Source organism: Mycetomoellerius zeteki, unplaced genomic scaffold (genome assembly GCF_001594055.1).
Source record: "Mycetomoellerius zeteki isolate Tzet28-1 unplaced genomic scaffold, Tzet1.0 scaffold151, whole genome shotgun sequence".
Lineage (NCBI taxonomy): Eukaryota > Metazoa > Arthropoda > Insecta > Hymenoptera > Formicidae > Mycetomoellerius > Mycetomoellerius zeteki.
This window is the reverse complement of record NW_017256458.1, coordinates 994048-1011742: the sequence shown is the minus strand read 5'-3', so window position 1 is coordinate 1011742 and position 17695 is coordinate 994048. Positions and strand designations below refer to the sequence as shown.

Genomic DNA, 17695 nt, shown 5'->3' with positions numbered 1-17695 from the left:
TGATTGGTTGCTTCAATGACGCATTCTCTATTCCGCAGTCTTTTTCCGCACCGTATGATTTCACCCTAATACTGGGGATCGATTCTATATCTTGAAACGAGGTGAAAATTACAAAGTGAGCAAATTTACTAGAATACTGATAATTTCATTGGTCAACACCTAGTAAATTTGCTTACTTTTGTCATTTTCACGATGGCTGCGTTCAGCAGAACGTTTGTTTTGCAACTGTTGGAAGTTTCCTTCGCGCTAATTGGATCATACTTTTAGATCTAGAAGAATGGTCCTATCTCAGCAGACAATCATAAAACGGTTGCAAAACTGTTGAGTCTGCTGAACGCAGCCCTTGTTTGAAGATACAGAATCGACCTCCCTGCAGTGAGCTATACTCGAACGCGCATGCGCTAAAAAGGCGGCATACCTAACAATACTGCATTAGAGTCCCTATAGTATAGGGACTCTAGCGACATTTTGCAGTTAAGCCCATGGCACATACAAAAACGTAAGGCCGTAATACGTAAGCAGTAAAGAAATCGTAAGATTGGATTCGCTACTGGCCTTACGGTCTCTATCGTGATTGACCAATTCGCTTACTGATTATGTCTTACGGCCTTACGTTTTTGTATGTGCCATGGGCTTTACAGAAAAAAGGCCCTCACGTCCTCTCTCAGGTTTCTTTCTGCTACATGTATATGTAGGTGGTTCTATTACCTATCATGTCAATAATACAGTTTCCTGTCAGATCGAGCGTGCAATACTGTCACGTGCGGTTCTTCACGTGCATGAGAATGCGGATCACGGATCCGCAAATAGAATAGAGGTTACGAGAGGAAATGGGACAGAGCCGAAAGAAAGGGGTCATCTTCCTTTTTTTTTCTCGTCGGAGCGAACAATAATAGACTCGGTCACGGGCAAGTCTCGCGATCACTCGTAGGTCACCACGTGGGTGAAACTTCTCAATTGAGAACTCTTAAATCTGGCATTTTGTCCCACCGATTATTTTCTGTTATATCCAGAACGCGTTGCAGAATTTATATTTAATATTAACAAATGGAACTTTTATATCTCCAAAATAATATTATAAAGGGCATACACTACGCAAGGTCTTAGAAGCGAATAATAAAGATTTATTAATTTTCGATTTTTATATCTCCGACTTATTACGGAATTAATCAAGAAGTTTTATCTCGTTTTATTTTTTTAACGAAACAGTATACTTTGTTAAAGAACTTTCTCCTATTCTTGGAGAAAATCATAAGTAGCTCCTCGGAGCAGCTATTCACGTTCCTTTCTCCTGTAATACAATGAATTAATTACGAACACTGCGTGTTGTGGACAGAAAATTGCATGTGAGACAATACAGTTCTAAAACAATCTATTTAAAAGAACTCGCTAATTATAAGAGCGGAGATCCAACGTTTAGGCATGTCAGAAATTATTTAGTATTTGCGATCTTTCCGTGTTCTTTTTAAATGCCAAAATACTTAGACGGCCACGAGACATGCGTTGGTCCAGCAGGAAAAGCGAAATGTGGCGAAATGTAAGAATTCCGGGAAACTCAAGAAAATGAAAACGGAGAGGCGCGGCGGCGCGCCTCGTTATGGACCATTATGGACGCCACCGCGTTATGCCGCATAACGCGGTGGGGATAAAATCCCGAAATATCGTTCCGAGGGCGAAAAACTTGAGATGAGACACTGCACCGATCGTCACCGGCGAGCTTCGCGTCCGAGCGCGCGGAAACGAGTTCTCGGCCTCCACCTCCGTTGAGAAACACGGTAAGGACACTCTCCTCGCCGCCCCGCTTCCTTCTTTTCATTCGTCGATTTGTGCTCCGATTTGTGGTCACCTGTCAGTAGAGCAGTCAGTAGAGCAGGATGCAACGCGATTGTTTGATAGACTTTCTTTCCACTACGGTAGTCTGTAATACTCACGACTGTAATCGTACATACACGTGTACTCGTAGCTGCATCCATATATCCAAGATATATTTATAGATATATGAGACAGGACATACATATTAGATTTAGATATAGTTTGATTAAAAAAAAAGAAGTATACACTATTTGTAGAATCATAAGCTGTCATTTCATTGTTGTATCGTAAGCCTGTGTAGTTCACTTTCGTATTAGAGTGTATTTTTAGATATGACAGGTGGGTATATGTGTGTCAAACAAGATGTGATTGAGGAGAATCAAGTAGTAAATATACTAAATTAAAGTTTATGAGATTTTGCTCACAATGCAGCAATTAATTTAATTTTAAAAAAGATATTTCTATATAATAATAATAATAATAATAATAGAAAATTAGAAGTAGAAAGCTATATGTGATATTATACTGATAATAGTTTGAATAAGATTTACACTTGAATGTAAAGAGATAAGATAATTATATACATGAAAAAATAGTAATAATATTTAAAGTATACATTATTACACTAGTAATTGTAATATATACAATTACTAATAGAAATATATAGTTTTATATATATATATATTACTAGATAAATAGCAATATATATTTGAAGATATCTTTCAACATTTTTTACGAATTCAACGATACTCTAATTAATCCGACTTTGAAGTATCTAACAATATCCAATTTTGCAGGCAAGATATGACGGAAAGAGACGTTAAGTACATAGTGATACCTCTTCATCATCGGCCTGACTTGATTAAAGACTGTTGTAAGTTGCTTAATTCTGAATGGCCTCGAAGTGAAACTGCACGGTGTGTTATTTTTCTCCTTGGTTTCAAAAATTACCTAGGAAAATAGTGAGGATACATCGACAAAACTGATTTTCACATCGTTATATTGCAGAATGAAATCTCTAAGTGTGTCTTGTGACGATTTTCCCACGTGTCTAGTTCTAATTAATGGCGAGAACAAGGTTCTCGGACACTGCAAAATATCTTTGGTGGCTAGATCGAAAGTTAGCTGTTTCATAGAGTCTGGTAAGCAGAAACGATAGTAATTTGTTTCAATGCCCATTCAGCAATAGAATTAACAAGTAGAATAATTTAAAGTATATGTTAATAAGTCAAAAAAAAGTAAATCATAATAATACTACATATCTACAATATTTCAGTCGTAATCGATTATCGATGTAGATCTCAAGGATTAGGGTCTAGACTGTTGCGTGGCGTGGAGGAGTACGTCGCAAAAAGGGGCCTGAAAAATATCTACCTAAAAACGGATGGTCAGGAGGTGTTTTACTATAAGAACGGATACAAGGTGTGCGATCCGTTTAAAGCGTATGGCATTAATGATATCATAACTGCCAGTCCACCCCTCGGTAGGACCAGATTCAAAGAACGAAATGGCGATCAATCTGCCGGACAATTGCCACCGCCGCCTCCGCCACCTCCGATGCCGGCGTTTCAATTGTCAAAATTTTTCGACATGCGAATGCTGTCCCAAAAAACACATATGGTCAAGAAATTGTGATACTAGCATTATATCAAAATTTAAGAGTGCTGAAAACAACGAGAGCTTTCACAATTGAAATTATTGAGATACTTAAAGAAAAACGAATTCAATTTGATTTAAATAGAACAAAATGAGAGAATAGACAATTTAGCACATTGCAACTTAACGAAGAACTTGAACTCTTCTATTTAGGAAATCATATTCATTAGTCATGTAAATATATCATGTAAATAATTTTTTGAAACATGAAATCATTCGTTTGAAATCATTCGCGAATAAACTTGCATTTGTTTTTTCAGCTCGATGAAGCGACGCGAATGAAGTATTAGATACTTCAAATTTTAGGCCTATATTCTTGAATATATATATATGAAAATCTATAATATACATAACGTATACTATAGTATTATCGTATGCAATATTTTTCGAGAATAAAGCTTTTGTTCTTATTATAAGCTGCAAAGTAGAGTGCTGTAGACTTATTTTTTTAACTTTATATTTGTAATTCTAATTTATTTATTTGGATTTAGTTGGATGGAAGGGTCGAATTCATCGTTTTTTAGCGCAATTTCTCTCGCCCAGATTACGCCTCTACTTATTGTAAATATTCCTTCTTTGTTTGTTGTATTCTAGTGATAGAACACGATGGTGCTTAATACGCTCGATTTTTCCATCCAACACGTACAATTCGAGCCAGTTGCATAATTTATCAAACGTGATAACGATTTACATAAATATATATATTTATTTTTCCACTAGAAAAAGATACATGCATCTTATTGTTTTTACATCCCTACCATTTCTCGCATTATGACACGGTCGCAATGCCACAGATCTTTTGGTAATAATCAGGATTCTCAAGACATTCAACAAGAAACGTACCCAGGTCATGTTTAGAGATTACTCGTCCAGGCGAAGAATCGAATGTAACAGTGTACTTGGATTTTGGTGTCTCTGAAGAGAGAAACAATATTTCAAATGAGATTTCTCAAGATTATCACATGCTTCATCTCTCATTATGTAAGCATACCTGCAATATGCGGTGGCAATATCGCCACCCATTTTAAACCACTCGATTTGATCAGGTTGAACATGCGCTGATGGTCTTCAGTTATAGCTCTAAATATAGCAGGCACTGCTTCAAATTTGAGGAATAAAAATGCTGAAAATTCAAGCAATAATGAACATTAGAAGAGTATTGCATATAAAATAAAGTTGAATATTTAGAGAAGTTTCAAATAGCAAAAAGTGTCAAAAAGATATTTTCTTCATTAGCGAAATTGTATACAATAATATATTTCTATATTAGGGTCTGTTCTTTGTGATTGAACTAATATACATTCGTATTTAAAATAAGAGAGATATATATTTAAAGTATAGCAAAAGCGAGATAGAAAGTTTTTAGTGCAGTCTAGTGCAATAAAAAATAAGTCTTATAATAATTGACAGTTTTGGCAGGTATTTAACATCTTTGTTTTTACATTTTACAATACCTGATAGGCATACAGACACCAGTTCAACATTATGTGCTTTCATGGCTTCTATTATATTTTTCATGCCTTGAGACATTACGGTAGTAGGACCTTAAAATAGCATAAAATGGATAAATAGAACATATCATTATAAAACAACGAAAGAATACATTATATAAATCTATTAGAAAATATATATGTGTTATTTACTCAAATCTGTCCTGGTGCCAAGTGTTACCACAACGGCATCTCTACCAGCTACCGCATTTGCAACTTCCTTTGCATTAATAACATCTCCAACAATTAGTTCAACTTTATTTCTAAGATCCTCAGGAACCTTATCTTTGTCTCTTACAAAAGCTCTCACCTCCAGACCTAAATGATAGAGATAATCGAAACAATGTCTATATATATATATATATATATAAATAATAGTTGACTTGAATATCACAGATAAAAAAAAATTAATCCATCATGCACACATAAAATTACAAAATCATATACACAATAATTATGTCACAAGTACATTTTGACATAGGAGGAAATATTAATTATATCATTTTATGAACCCTGATTTTTAATTATAAGAAATAAATTTAATAAAATAAATCTATATAACTCACAATTATAAATTCCAAATTATTTACAATTACTACTCTTTTTATGTTGTTATCTCGAGCACACAATAACTTACACATGTCGAGTATATTTTATATTTTTACATAGGAGAGGAAATATATTAATTACATCATTTTATGTTTACACCGGCTTTTAATCATAAAAAGTAGATCTAAAATAAATCTATACAACTCATAATTATATATTCTAAATTATTTATGATTATTGATCTCTTAAATTGTCATCTCGAGTGACAGAACGAGAAACTTTTTGGCAAAACAGCTACATGTATAGGTTCGTTCTTTGTAGCTGAACTTTTTGTACTTTCCATTCTTCCTTCTTTTCTGTCAAACATCTAATTATATATATTCGCCTCGTTTTAAGTGCGAAAGGTGTAACGTGGTGCAACTGCGAAGAGCACGCGGCACATTGTTGGTTGAAAAATAAATTTTGGTTGTAAAAAAAATAATACAATGATAGCGCAGATAAACAGCAGAATTACCATTTTCTACGGCGGTTCTTAGAGAACAGAGACCGGTGTTCCCAGTGCCGCCGAATATCACGATTCGTTTCTTCATCTTGCGCTGAGCCAGCCGAGCTCGCGATGCGCGTTATCATGAGACTGCGCGATTATATCTGTTTGTGAGGATGACGCATCATTAATCTTTTTCTTGTTTTTTTAACGAGCGTCATGAAGAAAATCGACGATGCGTCGCCAGAACCGTCGAGAATACCGATTGCGCTGATAACGTGATACGTAAATAAATTTTCTCTAATGGCACTAATTCTTTTGCAATATTAGCTTATTATATAAGACATTTTAATACATGATGTGAGAAGATAAGATTGTCGACAATCTCATGTTCTTACATCATACATTAAAGTGCATTTAATAATTAATAAAGTATGTTGCAGCCTCTTTCAGAGATATGCAGTTTAGCGCGCTGCGAACAGAATTATAATCAGCGAAAATATTATTAGATGCTAAAGGAATATTTTAATGATGATGTATCTTCGTTCACAGAAGTTTGCGCTTATTATCGCGCTGAATAATAATTTATTAAAAATTTTAAGATCGTTATTTTTGTAATACCGTTTGTTTTTTCACAACGTCAGTCTAAATGCACATTTTAACAATATTGTGTATTATAACTATAATATGAATAATCATTAACGCTACCATTTTTATTGGCAAAATAAAAACTAAATGATTAGTTTACAAATTAATTGTGTGTAAATGTCTGCGTTAAATTTAAATTTTCCAATATTTTTACAGTAAAACTATATTACTTATAAAACAGATATAAAATTACGATTCTATCTTATCAATTAAATTTCGTTTAATCAGATGACATAAAAGGATTATTAGGAGGCATAGCATGCCCACCTCCATCTACAGGCAATGTCACCCCTGTCATAAAACTAGCATCGTCACTTGCTAGAAATATAATGACCTTTGCGATTTCCGAAGCATCACCGTTTCTTCCTAAAGCATGTATCCCTTTAAACTGCTCGAAAAAGGTTTTAAGTTGTTCTTGGCTCATTCCACAGTTTCGAAAGATGTTTGTTATTACAGCACCAGGATTTACGGAATTCACTCGCACCTATTTTTACATTTAAAATAATATAAGGCGAAATGATATTTAAAAATGCTATTGTTAAAAAAAAGAAATAGTCATTATTATCCTTACACGCACCTGTCGTGATGCCAATTCTAAAGCAACGCAACGCGTAAATTGGTCTAGAGCCGCCTTACTCATATAATATGTCAAAATACCTACTCCTGATCGTAATCCAGCTAAGCTAGAAACGTTTACAATGTTGCCTTTCGTCTTGATTAAATATGGTACTGCTAGTGCTGTCAATTGGAATACCGAGCGAACGTTTACGTTCATAACACTGAAAACAGATTTACGTTAAAAATACGTCTTGATATCAATGTATTTTCAAAATAGAGAATATAATTTATCAATATTAAAACATGTTTATACATACAAACAAGTTACTTATCAGTACATACTTATCGTACTGTTCTAAGCTTGTAGACTCTATACTACCAATTTCCAAAGTTCCAGCATTATTAATTAAAACATCTAATTTGCCATAGTGCTTGATCGTCGAGTCGATAATATTTTTCACATCGTTCTCGTTGGCTAGATCTCCCGTTACAATTAATGGCTTGGGTTGTCCACATTGCTTGGCTACCTTGTCTAAATTGTGCTTATTACGTCCTGTTATCGACAACGATGCACCAAGCTGAGCAAAGTGAATAGCTGTTTCAGCTCCAATTCCTGAACTAGCCCCTGTTATCAGAACAACTTTTCCCGCAAAAGACATCTAAAATAAATAACATTTTTCAGACTGGATGCATCCAGTAACGCACCGCAGCGGTGCACTATTTATAGTTATAGCAGTAAAATGTTATTGATTCTCATATAAATCCAATCAATCACATTAAATTACTACATTACGTCATATAATCTAAGATAATAATATTATAAATGTAATATTATTATTATGTAGTTAATGTGGTATTTTATATTCATATTTGCAAATATGTATAAATCAGCAAAAATATAGTTTTTTTTAAAATGAAATAAGTTTTTCGGAAGGAAAAAAAAAAGAAAAGAAGCATTTAAATTTAAGTTAAACGATTAGATACGTTTATGTAAAGGAATTGCCAAATGTGAGCCACCAGTTGTTCGTGTGTAATCCAAAATGTATATTAAAAAAATGTGATACAGACGTTTCAACGTATTGGGTTTCATGATCGGTTACATATTCATTCCTTTTTCAAGTTTGCAACAAAGACTTTAAATCTCAAAATTTTGTTAGTTGGATTGCGCGTAATAGCAATATACGTATCGATGTCCGATAATAAAACTTCCATTTTATCAATATAGTCAATTTTATCTATGGCAACAACCACATTGCTTTTGTCCGCTCGCGTTAACAATACTTGTGGATTTTCTTTAAGAAATCATTTAGTAGCATCGAAAGAGTCTAAGATCATACCATCTATGTCCGATTTATTCTCTGTGATATTTTTAATACTTCGTACGTATGGGAAAAAACTATTTCTGAATCCATTCGAGTTGATTTTTAGTCTTGTTAAATTATCCTCAATATGTTTAATAAATTCTAAAGTGATAGATTCCACATTGTGAGAAGGAAGACAAAAGTTTTCTCCTAGTTATACTAGGCATTGGACCTCCCCTGGGAAAGTTACGCTCGAAAGATTTATGAACCAATTATTGTTAAGTGTTTTGAATTCAAACTTAGTTAGTGTAAATTTTGACGGATTTAAATTGACTTCATATATATGATCATCAAGAATATCAACTGGTCTTTCGAAGCTGTATTTATTTTCAAAGAGATTATTATTATTCCCGGAAATAGCATTATTATTGAAGTGATGGTTGTTCCTGAACTGTGCAATAATATTTGATACTTTCAGTTTTATTCGAGTGGTAATTACCTTTTGATTCTAACCAATTTAGTTTATTGAGCATACGTTCTCTTCCCGCAATATGCAATCTATCTAGTAAAAAGTGTTGAGAAGAAAAGAAATCATTGTATATGTTAAACGGTAATTCTCTAATTATATTTTTAGTGCACTGATTAATACTAAATTTTAATCGCCTATATTGATAAAATAAATCCGATATTTCAAGATTGAGTAACCTGATTTCTACCTATATGATATTTGCCTGATATTTACCTATAACAGTTCTTTTTCGCTTGTAAATTAATCTTATTATTATAAAACTTTAATTTTGTTAAGCTTTTTATATGTAAATGTTGAGGTAATAATCCTCACAAACGTAAAAATTCTATTCTTATTCCTACTCTCATGCATTCTCTGTTTAAATTAATCCAAGTCTTTAATAATTTGACAATATGTACGCCAAAATTCAAATTAATAAAATTAAAAATTTAGATTTAAGGCTCGAATAGTTTCGAATTATGTAAAACAATGTGATTTATATTTAAAAAAGATACAAATACTTACTGTGATATTTGCAACGATATTGAATGATATTTCAAAACGATACAACTTAAATAATCTCAAACGACACAAAATACAATATCACGCTTGTAATATCGAAGTAACGCATTGATGATGAGCAAACGTTATAAGATAACATCATAAATTGATACTAGTTTATATACTAACATAATCCCTACTCTTCTAGCTATTTAGAAAACAGTGTAAAGTTCGTGTAGTCATAACATTTTATAGTGAATCATAAAACATGGGTCAGTATTTATAGTTGATTCTGAGATCGTCTTAATAAGCAATGATAGGTAAGATACCCTTCAAATTTATCTAGATACAGATACAGTTACATGTACAAAAATTTATCTAAATACAGATATCTAAATATAAATACACATATTAAAATGTATATAGGTACAGATATCAAATACTTTAAAAGTATCTTCGGATACATTTCAGATACTCTTAAATTAATTTTATTGTGATAATGGTAATGTGTAAAAAAAATGTATTAGTTATTAAATGAATCATTTATTCATTCATTTTTATTACATTTCGATAATTGAAAAAACTTATAGTTATCGTAAAACAATTTAGGATAAGAAGTATAAGACGATATTATTCATCATTATTCATCGTAGTTTTGTAAACTAAAAATGCTTCAAAAAATGTGTTTCCAGCTTAACTATACATGCGAAATTTCACAATCTAAGGTCACTAGCTGCGTTCAGCAGAAAAAGCAGTTATGTCCGTGGTGAAAATTTTTCTCAGAATTTTTCATATAATTTTTCAGAATTTCTATATAATTTTATAACTTTTATAACATTATATGTATTTTCATAAAACGTATGTTTTAGTGTACATGGGTACTCTAAAAATTTGGTGTTTATTTAAATTTAGTGCTCTTCCAAATTTTGCGCCATATATATGTTATAGTATTATTTTAGTGCATCACAACTTGGGAAGGCACAACACTCTAACCTCCATCTACAAGCAATGTCACCCCTGTTATAAAACTAGCATCGTCACTTGCTAGAAATGTAATGGTTTTTGCGATTTCCAAAGAATCCCCGTTTCTTCCTAAAGCATGCGTCCCTTTGCACTGCTCGTAATAGATTTTGATCTGTTCCTGGCTCATTCCAGTGTCCCGAAGGATATCTGTTTGTACGGTGCCAGGATTTACGGAATTCACACGCACCTATATCATATTTTATAAATAATATGATAAAATAATATTTATAATGCTATTGTTGAAAAAAAGAAAACAGCACCTGTCGTGATGCCAAATCTAAAGCAACGCAACTTTACTCATGCAATATGGCAGATTATTCTTCATTGGTCGTAATCCAGTTACGCTTGAAACATTTACAATGTTACCTTTCGTTTTAATTAAATGTGGTACTGCCAGTGCTGTCAATTGGAATACCGAGCGAACGTTTACGTTGAAAATACTATAAATACATTTACATAAAAAACACGTTATATCAGCATGTTTTCAAAATAAAACACAATTTATCAATTCATATATGTTTATACATACTATCAATTTATCATTACATACTTGTCTAACTTTTCCAGGTTTGAAATTTCTATAAACCAAAGAGAACAACAAATTACATAAGACAATAGTTAAAAGAAGGGCTAGTACGAGCCAGTTACAATATAAAGAATATTTAATAAACTTTTATACATACAGACGTTTCGACACCTATCAGGTCATCTTCAATGTAAACAACAAGCAATAATACATAAATTAACTGAATATTCGGTCACATAATAAAATCCAGTAAAAACGTTGGTTAATGTTCATTTGTATTGTTTTTAGTCTCTTGTAAGATTGATGATTATAGAAAGAAAGATTGTTGAAATTAGAGAATCTGTATAAATGCGGAGGTACTAAATTGAATTTAATACAAGATTTTACAAATCTTATACGTATTCTAATATTTACATTTAGTTTGATTAAATTACAAATTTTCTTCATAAAATCGCACATCTCTAAACCAAATTGAGTTCTAATGAATGCAAATGAAAAATTAAAGTTATTATAACGCATTTTCTCGCTCGCGTATATAAAATAATTATCAATATGGCTCAATCAGAATAAATCAATAGTTAAAAGAAGGACTACGAGCCAGTTATAACATAAAGAATATTTAATAAACTTTCATACATGCAGACGTTTCGACACCGATCGGGTCATCTTCAATGTAAACAACAAGCAATAATACATAAATTAACGGAATATTCGGTCACATAATAAAATCCAGTAAAAACGTCGTATATTATGTAAAAATTTTCTTGGAAGATCTCACAAGAATTTTTCTTGTACATAAAAAAATATGTATACCGTGTATTGTTTAGAAGTTTAAACAAATGACATAAGAGGACTTTTAGAAAACTTGAAGGCGTTATTTTAGGCGCTCTACACTAGAATTTACTTTCGCGCCGCAATTAGAAGGTTGCCAAGTTTCTAAAACACAAATCCGTTAATTTTTTAAGCTTGACGAGCCCACCGTAACGAACAAACAACCAAAAAATAAAAGAAAAATTTCACTAATTTTAATAATTTTATATTTTATTTTTGTATTCATCTCGATATCATGGATATATTAATAAAACATATTTAATATTTTCTTTTGTAATAATATATTTTGTAATTATTAGAAGGTAAAATTACATTTTCTGATTTTAGCTTTTGAAAATATTTCTAAAAAACGTATGTTTTAGTGTTCATGAACACTCTAAAAATTACTTGTGTATTAAAATTTTGCGTTTCTTCAAATTTTTCTCTGCGTTAGAGCGTACATTTTACTGCCTCGCAGTCTAGATTGGGGCAGGCATAACCATCCAACCTCCATCTACAGGCATTGTCACTCCTGTTATAAAACTAGCATCGTCACTTGCTAGAAATGCAATGGTTTTTGCGATTTCCGAAGGGTCGCCGTTTCTTCCGAAAGCATGCCCCCCTTTCAAACGCTCGAAAAAGGTTTTAAGTTGTTCTTGGCTCATTCCAGTGTCCCGAAGGATATTTGTTTGTACGCCGCCAGGATTTACGGAATTCACACGCACCTATATCATATTTTATAAATAATAATATGATGTGTAAAATAATATTTATAATGCTATTGTTGAAAAAAGAAAACAGCCATTATCCTTACACGCACCTGTTGTGATGCCAAATCTAAAGCAACGCAACGCGTAAATTGATCCAGAGCCGCTTTACTCATGCAATATGGCAGATTATTCTTCATTGGTCGTAATCCAGTTACGCTTGAAACATTTACAATGTTACCTTTCGTTTTAATTAAATGTGGTACTGCCAGTGCTGTCAATTGGAATACCGAGCGAACGTTTACGTTGAAAATACTATAAATACATTTACATAAAAAACACGTTATATCAGCATGTTTTCAAAATAAAACACAATTTATCAATTCATATATGTTTATACGTACTATCAATTTATCATTACATACTTGTCAAACTTTTCCAGGCTTGAAATTTCTATACTACCGAATTCTACAATTCCAGCGTTATTAACTAAAACGTCTAATTTGCCATAATGCTTGATCGTCGAGTCGATAATATTTTTCACATCATTCTCATTCGCTATATCTCCCGTTACAATGAACGGCTTGGATTGTCCACATTGTTCGGCTACTTTGTCTAAATTGTACTTATTACGTCCTGTTATCGACAGCAATGCACCAAGCTGAGCAAAGTGAATAGCTGTTTCAGCTCCAATTCCTGAACTGGCTCCTGTTATCAGAACAACTTTTCCCTTAAAAGACATCTAAAATAGACAACATTTTTTAGACTTCACTGGTCGCATTCAGTAGCATACTGATCATCAAGCAGCCATAAGTAAATTAAATCCGATCACATTAAATTGCTAAATTACGTCATATAATTTAGGACAATAACATTACGAATCTAATTATTACGTAGTTAATGGAATTATGTTTGCATTTGCAGATATAAATTAGTAAAAATATATATAGTTCTTTTTAAAGGGATTAGGTTTTTTGAAAAGAAGATAAAAAGAGATATATATATAGAATTAATGCATACCGATTATCGTTTCGAATTATGTAAAACAATGCGGTTTGCGTTTAACAAATATATAAATACTTACTGCAGTAGTTCAATTGGAGCACTAGAACGATTTTGAAGGATATCTACAGAACAATGAAACTTATAATCTCGAGCCATACAAAATGCAATATCACGTTTGTGATAGCAAAATCCATAATTCAGCGATATAATATCTAAATATACTAAATGACGATAATATGATATTGATGTTAGTTAATATTCATTTGTTCTACTCTTTTATTCCGGAACGATAACACGTTCAATTTAGTCATGACTTTATAATAGATCGTGAAACATTTCTTGTTGTAATATTTAAATCGTTTATCCTTGCATATAATTAATAATAATTATAACTCAAGCAAAAAGTCATGTTGATATCAAAATAGCTTTAATGATTGTCAAAGTTAAGTTACTATTCGATCAATTCATTTAATGTTATTTTGACATTATCGTAATCTGTTCTTCTCTTGGAAGATTTTCTCTTTTAATTATACGATATATGTAATTATCTACGACAGAGAAATTTTAGCTTTCTTTATTTTAGGAATAAATTAAGTTTTTATTTATTTTTTCTCGATATATTTCATCAAAGAAAACAAGAAATTATTATAAGATTTTTGTCATATTTCAATGGTTGTATCGGCTTTCAATAGAAAATGAAAGAAATCAATAGAAAACGATGTTTTTCTCGTAATATAAAGCGATAAATTACTATAAATATAATTTTCAAAACATTTAAAATAATTATAATGATAAATTACGATAGAACATGATAAAATTGTTTTGAAAATGATATTGCTTCTTATCGTTATTTTTATCTTTTTAACAGAGTTATATAACAGCACATTTCTATACACATTGCAATAAGATATCGTGAGATCTGTAAACTAAGTTTACGTTTACATTTGTAATCATCATTAATCAAATTTAATAATATAAGTAGGTATTGGTTGCGTTCAGAAGAGAAAACTGACGTTTTATGTCAGTGTATTATAGTTATTGACTACGTATAGGACTGCGTTCGAAAATACTACCCGAGTATCTTCGAATATCATTTTATGTTTGTTGTTCACCGAATATTAAACAAAGACAAAATGATACTCAGGGGTGGGTAATATTTGAAATATTTAAAATACGTATTTAAATACATTTTTGTGTTTTGTATTTCGTATTTAAATACTTTTTTTGAAAGTATTTTGTATTTTGCATTTAAATACTTTTTTTTAATATTTTGTATTTTAAATTTGTAAATACTAAATACATTTAAATTATGTAAAAATTTTTTTAATGAAAGTTAAAATCGTACCATTGTTGACTCAACCTAAAGTGCATTCCATTTCACGCATGAAGTGCATAATGCATCATTTATCCTTTACATTTGGTAAACAACAAGAATAAATGATACATCATGCACATCATGATGTAAAATAACGTATTTAAATACAATTTTTTGAGTATTTTGTATTTAAATACAATTTTTTTAGTATTTTGCCCTTGATGATACTCGAAGGTGCTCGGGTATAAATGTTTTCTATCTATTTTTCTTAACATTCAGAGAGTAACAAAAATAGAACGATATTTATATCGACTTATAATATGTCACCAAATGCCCTTAGGTTCGGAAATATCATATTATTCAGATAATATTATAATCACATTTATATAAAATATTAGATGAGAAAACGTTAATAAATTTCACATAAAATCAATATTTCAAAATATTCATCTAATGTTTCTTGCTTATGTCATGTGTTCTATGACAGTAATATTACAAATTTAATGTTATTATTGGTTACGTTTTCTAAACCGCATGATGTGCATGACATATCATTATTTATTCTTGTTGCTCATCAAATGTTGAATAAGAATAAAATTAAATCATACGCATCGTGCGTTTTACTCAGCCATTATATAACAATATAACTAATGTAAATATTTTATATCTGTATTTGCAAATATTGATTTAATTATGTAACAATAGCAAATTGTGTTTAATAAATGTATAAATATTTACTGTAGTACAACGATATTATGCGATTCATAAAATTTATAATTTCGAGCGAAAAAAGATGCGCTATTGCATTTATAACAGATGCGATCCGTGGTAAGTAAACACGTTATACTATAAATGCATGACTTAAATTGGCACTTTACATACTTATAAGACATGTCCCATTCCTTTATTTAAAAATAGTAAGACGCTTATTATTCACGATTAAATATTATAATAGATGACAAAACGTTTCCTGTTGTAAGATATATTTTGAATCGTCTATCATTAATGCGCATAATTATTAATAATTATAGCTCAAGCAGGAAAAAATGTCATGTTAACGTCAAAGTAGTTCCCGATAAAAAATTGTGGGTGGGTAAGAATATACATATATAAATATATATTTATAAGGAATCTGAAATGATCAATCGTATGATGATTTATATCGTAATAAAAAGATCTTGCCTTAATCTTATAAGAAACTTTTAAAAAATAGTTCCTTTACGGGATCATCCAAGAATATGGTATTATAATTATGTATGGTTCCTAAGTTACATGAAAGATCATGTATCAGTCTTAAAAAATATATAATTACGAAATAATTATCTTTTAAGTGGGTGCAGGAATCTAGCATGAATCGTACACAACGATTTATATAGCAACGAAAAGAGAGAGATTTTAATTGCTTTAGTCCGGATCTACAAGAGTTTTAAGCCTTAAGTCGTAAGAAATTGACCAATTACAGTTGAATTCGAGGAGAATAATCGACTATGATTCGTCCATTTCTTATGGCTTAGAGCTTAAAACTCTATTGTAGATCCGGGGTTAGCCTAATAAGACTAACGCAGACAATGGCTGCGTTCAGCAGAACGTTTGTTTTGCAACTGTTGGAAGTTTTCTTCGCGCTAATTGGATCATACTTTTAGATCTAGAAGAATGGTCCTATCTCAGCAGACAATCATAAAACGGTTGCAAAACTGTTGAGTCTGCTGAACGCAGCTATTGGCTACGTTCAGCAGAGAAAACAAATCAGTTAGCGATTCTTAGTGATTCTTCTCTCAATATAATTGGTTTCTATACTTAGATCCAGTAAAGAACTAAAGGCAAGAACCAATCGTATTAAAGAATCACTGGGTGCATTCAGAAGCGACGACCGCTCACTGAGCCCTCACTGAGTAAAAAAGGGATTAATCAGAGATTGAATGCATCCAGTGCATCTTCAACCTCAATCTTCAATGCGTACTCTGATTCCGGCCTAATGTCAATGGCTCCTTTTAGGCCGGAATCAGACTACGCATTGAAGATTGAGATCGAAGATTGAAATTTGACCAATGAGGGCAAAGGAATTTTAGCTCCTATTGTTTTGATTGGTCAAATTTCAATCTTTCAATTTTCAATCTCAATCTTTAATGCCTAGTCTGATTCCGGTCTTAGGCCAATATTACATGCGTCCGTTTTTTGTCGTACGACAAATTTCTCAAGCCTGTCCATTGGCTATAGGACAAAGAGGTCCGAGATCCTCTTTGTCTTGCAGCCAATTAACACACTTGAAAAATTCGTCGTACGACAAAAAACGAACGCATGTAATATTGGCCTTATGGCTCTGCACACTGGACGCGGAAACGCTTGCCGCGCGGCAAAATGTGACGCGGTAGCTAATAAGCTTATAGCTTCTAACATGTTCATTGAGACCAATCGTATTGAAGAATTTTACAATAGTCGCAAAGTTGCTTTCTCTTCTGAACGTAGCCAATGGTTGCAACACTTTTTTTCGATGGGTTTCGGAACCCAGACTCGTAAAACGGTTGAACGTATTGGCCGCAGCACAGACTCTTGCATAACGCATAATGCATAGTGCATAAGGGAATCGACCAATTGAAATTCTTCTTTTCCATGGAATGGGAGGAAAGGAAAGATTCTGATTGGTTGATTCGCTTATGCACTATGCGTTATGCAAGAGTCTGTGCTGCGGCCTTAAATGGTTAAGCGGGGAGCACAGACTCTTGCATAACGTATAATACATAATGCATAAGAAAATGGACCAATCAAAGTCTTTCGTTTCCTTCTTTCCTATGAAATGATGAA

At 32.0% G+C, this 17695-nt stretch overlaps 4 protein-coding genes and 1 pseudogene across 7 annotated transcripts; 1 reads left to right on the top strand and 4 right to left on the bottom strand.

Moving 5' to 3' along the window:
* Positions 1-1168: 1168 nt before the first annotated feature.
* On the top strand, positions 1169-3797 carry Naa80 (N-alpha-acetyltransferase 80). Of its 4 annotated transcripts, XR_001936531.1 has the most exons (5): positions 1169-1537; positions 2610-2729; positions 2821-2954; positions 3089-3642; positions 3729-3797. XR_001936531.1 is itself a non-coding variant. In XM_018444597.1 (4 exons), exons 1-4 carry the CDS (start codon positions 1470-1472, stop codon positions 3445-3447), a joined length of 681 nt encoding a protein of 226 aa, XP_018300099.1. In that variant the 5' UTR covers positions 1169-1469; the 3' UTR covers positions 3448-3793. The 4 variants fall into 4 exon arrangements, 3 of the variants coding, with proteins under 3 accessions (XP_018300099.1, XP_018300100.1, XP_018300101.1); XM_018444597.1 differs by having other exon boundaries at positions 3089-3793; XM_018444598.1 differs by having other exon boundaries at positions 1463-1775; positions 3089-3790.
* Positions 3798-4156: 359 nt separating this feature from the next.
* Positions 4157-6097, bottom strand: LOC108720535 (flavin reductase (NADPH)). Its single transcript, XM_018444600.1, has 5 exons — positions 6022-6097; positions 5112-5276; positions 4923-5012; positions 4460-4591; positions 4157-4383 (listed from the first exon to the last, which is right to left on the bottom strand). Exons 1-5 carry the CDS (start codon positions 6095-6097, stop codon positions 4238-4240), a joined length of 609 nt encoding a protein of 202 aa, XP_018300102.1. The 3' UTR covers positions 4157-4237.
* Positions 6098-6836: 739 nt separating this feature from the next.
* On the bottom strand, positions 6837-9636 carry LOC108720531 (3-oxoacyl-[acyl-carrier-protein] reductase FabG). Its single transcript, XM_018444595.1, has 4 exons — positions 9532-9636; positions 7540-7856; positions 7217-7418; positions 6837-7123 (listed from the first exon to the last, which is right to left on the bottom strand). The coding sequence occupies exons 2-4, from the start codon at positions 7854-7856 to the stop codon at positions 6860-6862; spliced, it is 783 nt and encodes a 260-aa protein (XP_018300097.1). The 5' UTR covers positions 9532-9636; the 3' UTR covers positions 6837-6859.
* A 737-nt stretch (positions 9637-10373) lies between these two features.
* Positions 10374-11211, bottom strand: LOC108720479 (3-oxoacyl-[acyl-carrier-protein] reductase FabG-like; annotated as a pseudogene).
* Positions 11212-12223: 1012 nt separating this feature from the next.
* LOC108720532 (3-oxoacyl-[acyl-carrier-protein] reductase FabG) lies at positions 12224-13700 on the bottom strand. The gene is made up of 4 exons (XM_018444596.1): positions 13658-13700; positions 12999-13315; positions 12687-12888; positions 12224-12591 (listed from the first exon to the last, which is right to left on the bottom strand). The coding sequence occupies exons 2-4, from the start codon at positions 13313-13315 to the stop codon at positions 12346-12348; spliced, it is 765 nt and encodes a 254-aa protein (XP_018300098.1). The 5' UTR covers positions 13658-13700; the 3' UTR covers positions 12224-12345.
* Between the last annotated feature and the right edge of the window lie 3995 nt (positions 13701-17695).

Coding starts and splice junctions, on each gene's coding strand:
- Naa80 (XM_018444597.1), top strand. CDS start 1,470: ATGCCAAAATACTTAGACGGCCACGAGACATGCGTTGGTCCAGCAGGA. Junction 1,538..2,609: donor AAAGCGAAATGTGGCGAAAT/GTAAGAATTCCG, acceptor CCAATTTTGCAG/GCAAGATATGACGGAAAGAG. Junction 2,730..2,820: donor CCTCGAAGTGAAACTGCACG/GTGTGTTATTTT, acceptor GTTATATTGCAG/AATGAAATCTCTAAGTGTGT.
- LOC108720535 (XM_018444600.1), bottom strand. CDS start 6,097: ATGAAGAAACGAATCGTGATATTCGGCGGCACTGGGAACACCGGTCTC. Junction 4,592..4,922: donor GGTGTCTGTATGCCTATCAG/GTATTGTAAAAT, acceptor TTGAATTTTCAG/CATTTTTATTCCTCAAATTT. Junction 4,384..4,459: donor ATTGCCACCGCATATTGCAG/GTATGCTTACAT, acceptor TTCTCTCTTCAG/AGACACCAAAATCCAAGTAC.
- LOC108720531 (XM_018444595.1), bottom strand. CDS start 7,856: ATGTCTTTTGCGGGAAAAGTTGTTCTGATAACAGGGGCTAGTTCAGGA. Junction 7,419..7,539: donor AGCTTAGAACAGTACGATAA/GTATGTACTGAT, acceptor ATCTGTTTTCAG/TGTTATGAACGTAAACGTTC. Junction 7,124..7,216: donor TAGAATTGGCATCACGACAG/GTGCGTGTAAGG, acceptor ATGTAAAAATAG/GTGCGAGTGAATTCCGTAAA.
- LOC108720532 (XM_018444596.1), bottom strand. CDS start 13,315: ATGTCTTTTAAGGGAAAAGTTGTTCTGATAACAGGAGCCAGTTCAGGA. Junction 12,889..12,998: donor AGCCTGGAAAAGTTTGACAA/GTATGTAATGAT, acceptor ATGTATTTATAG/TATTTTCAACGTAAACGTTC. Junction 12,592..12,686: donor TAGATTTGGCATCACAACAG/GTGCGTGTAAGG, acceptor AATATGATATAG/GTGCGTGTGAATTCCGTAAA.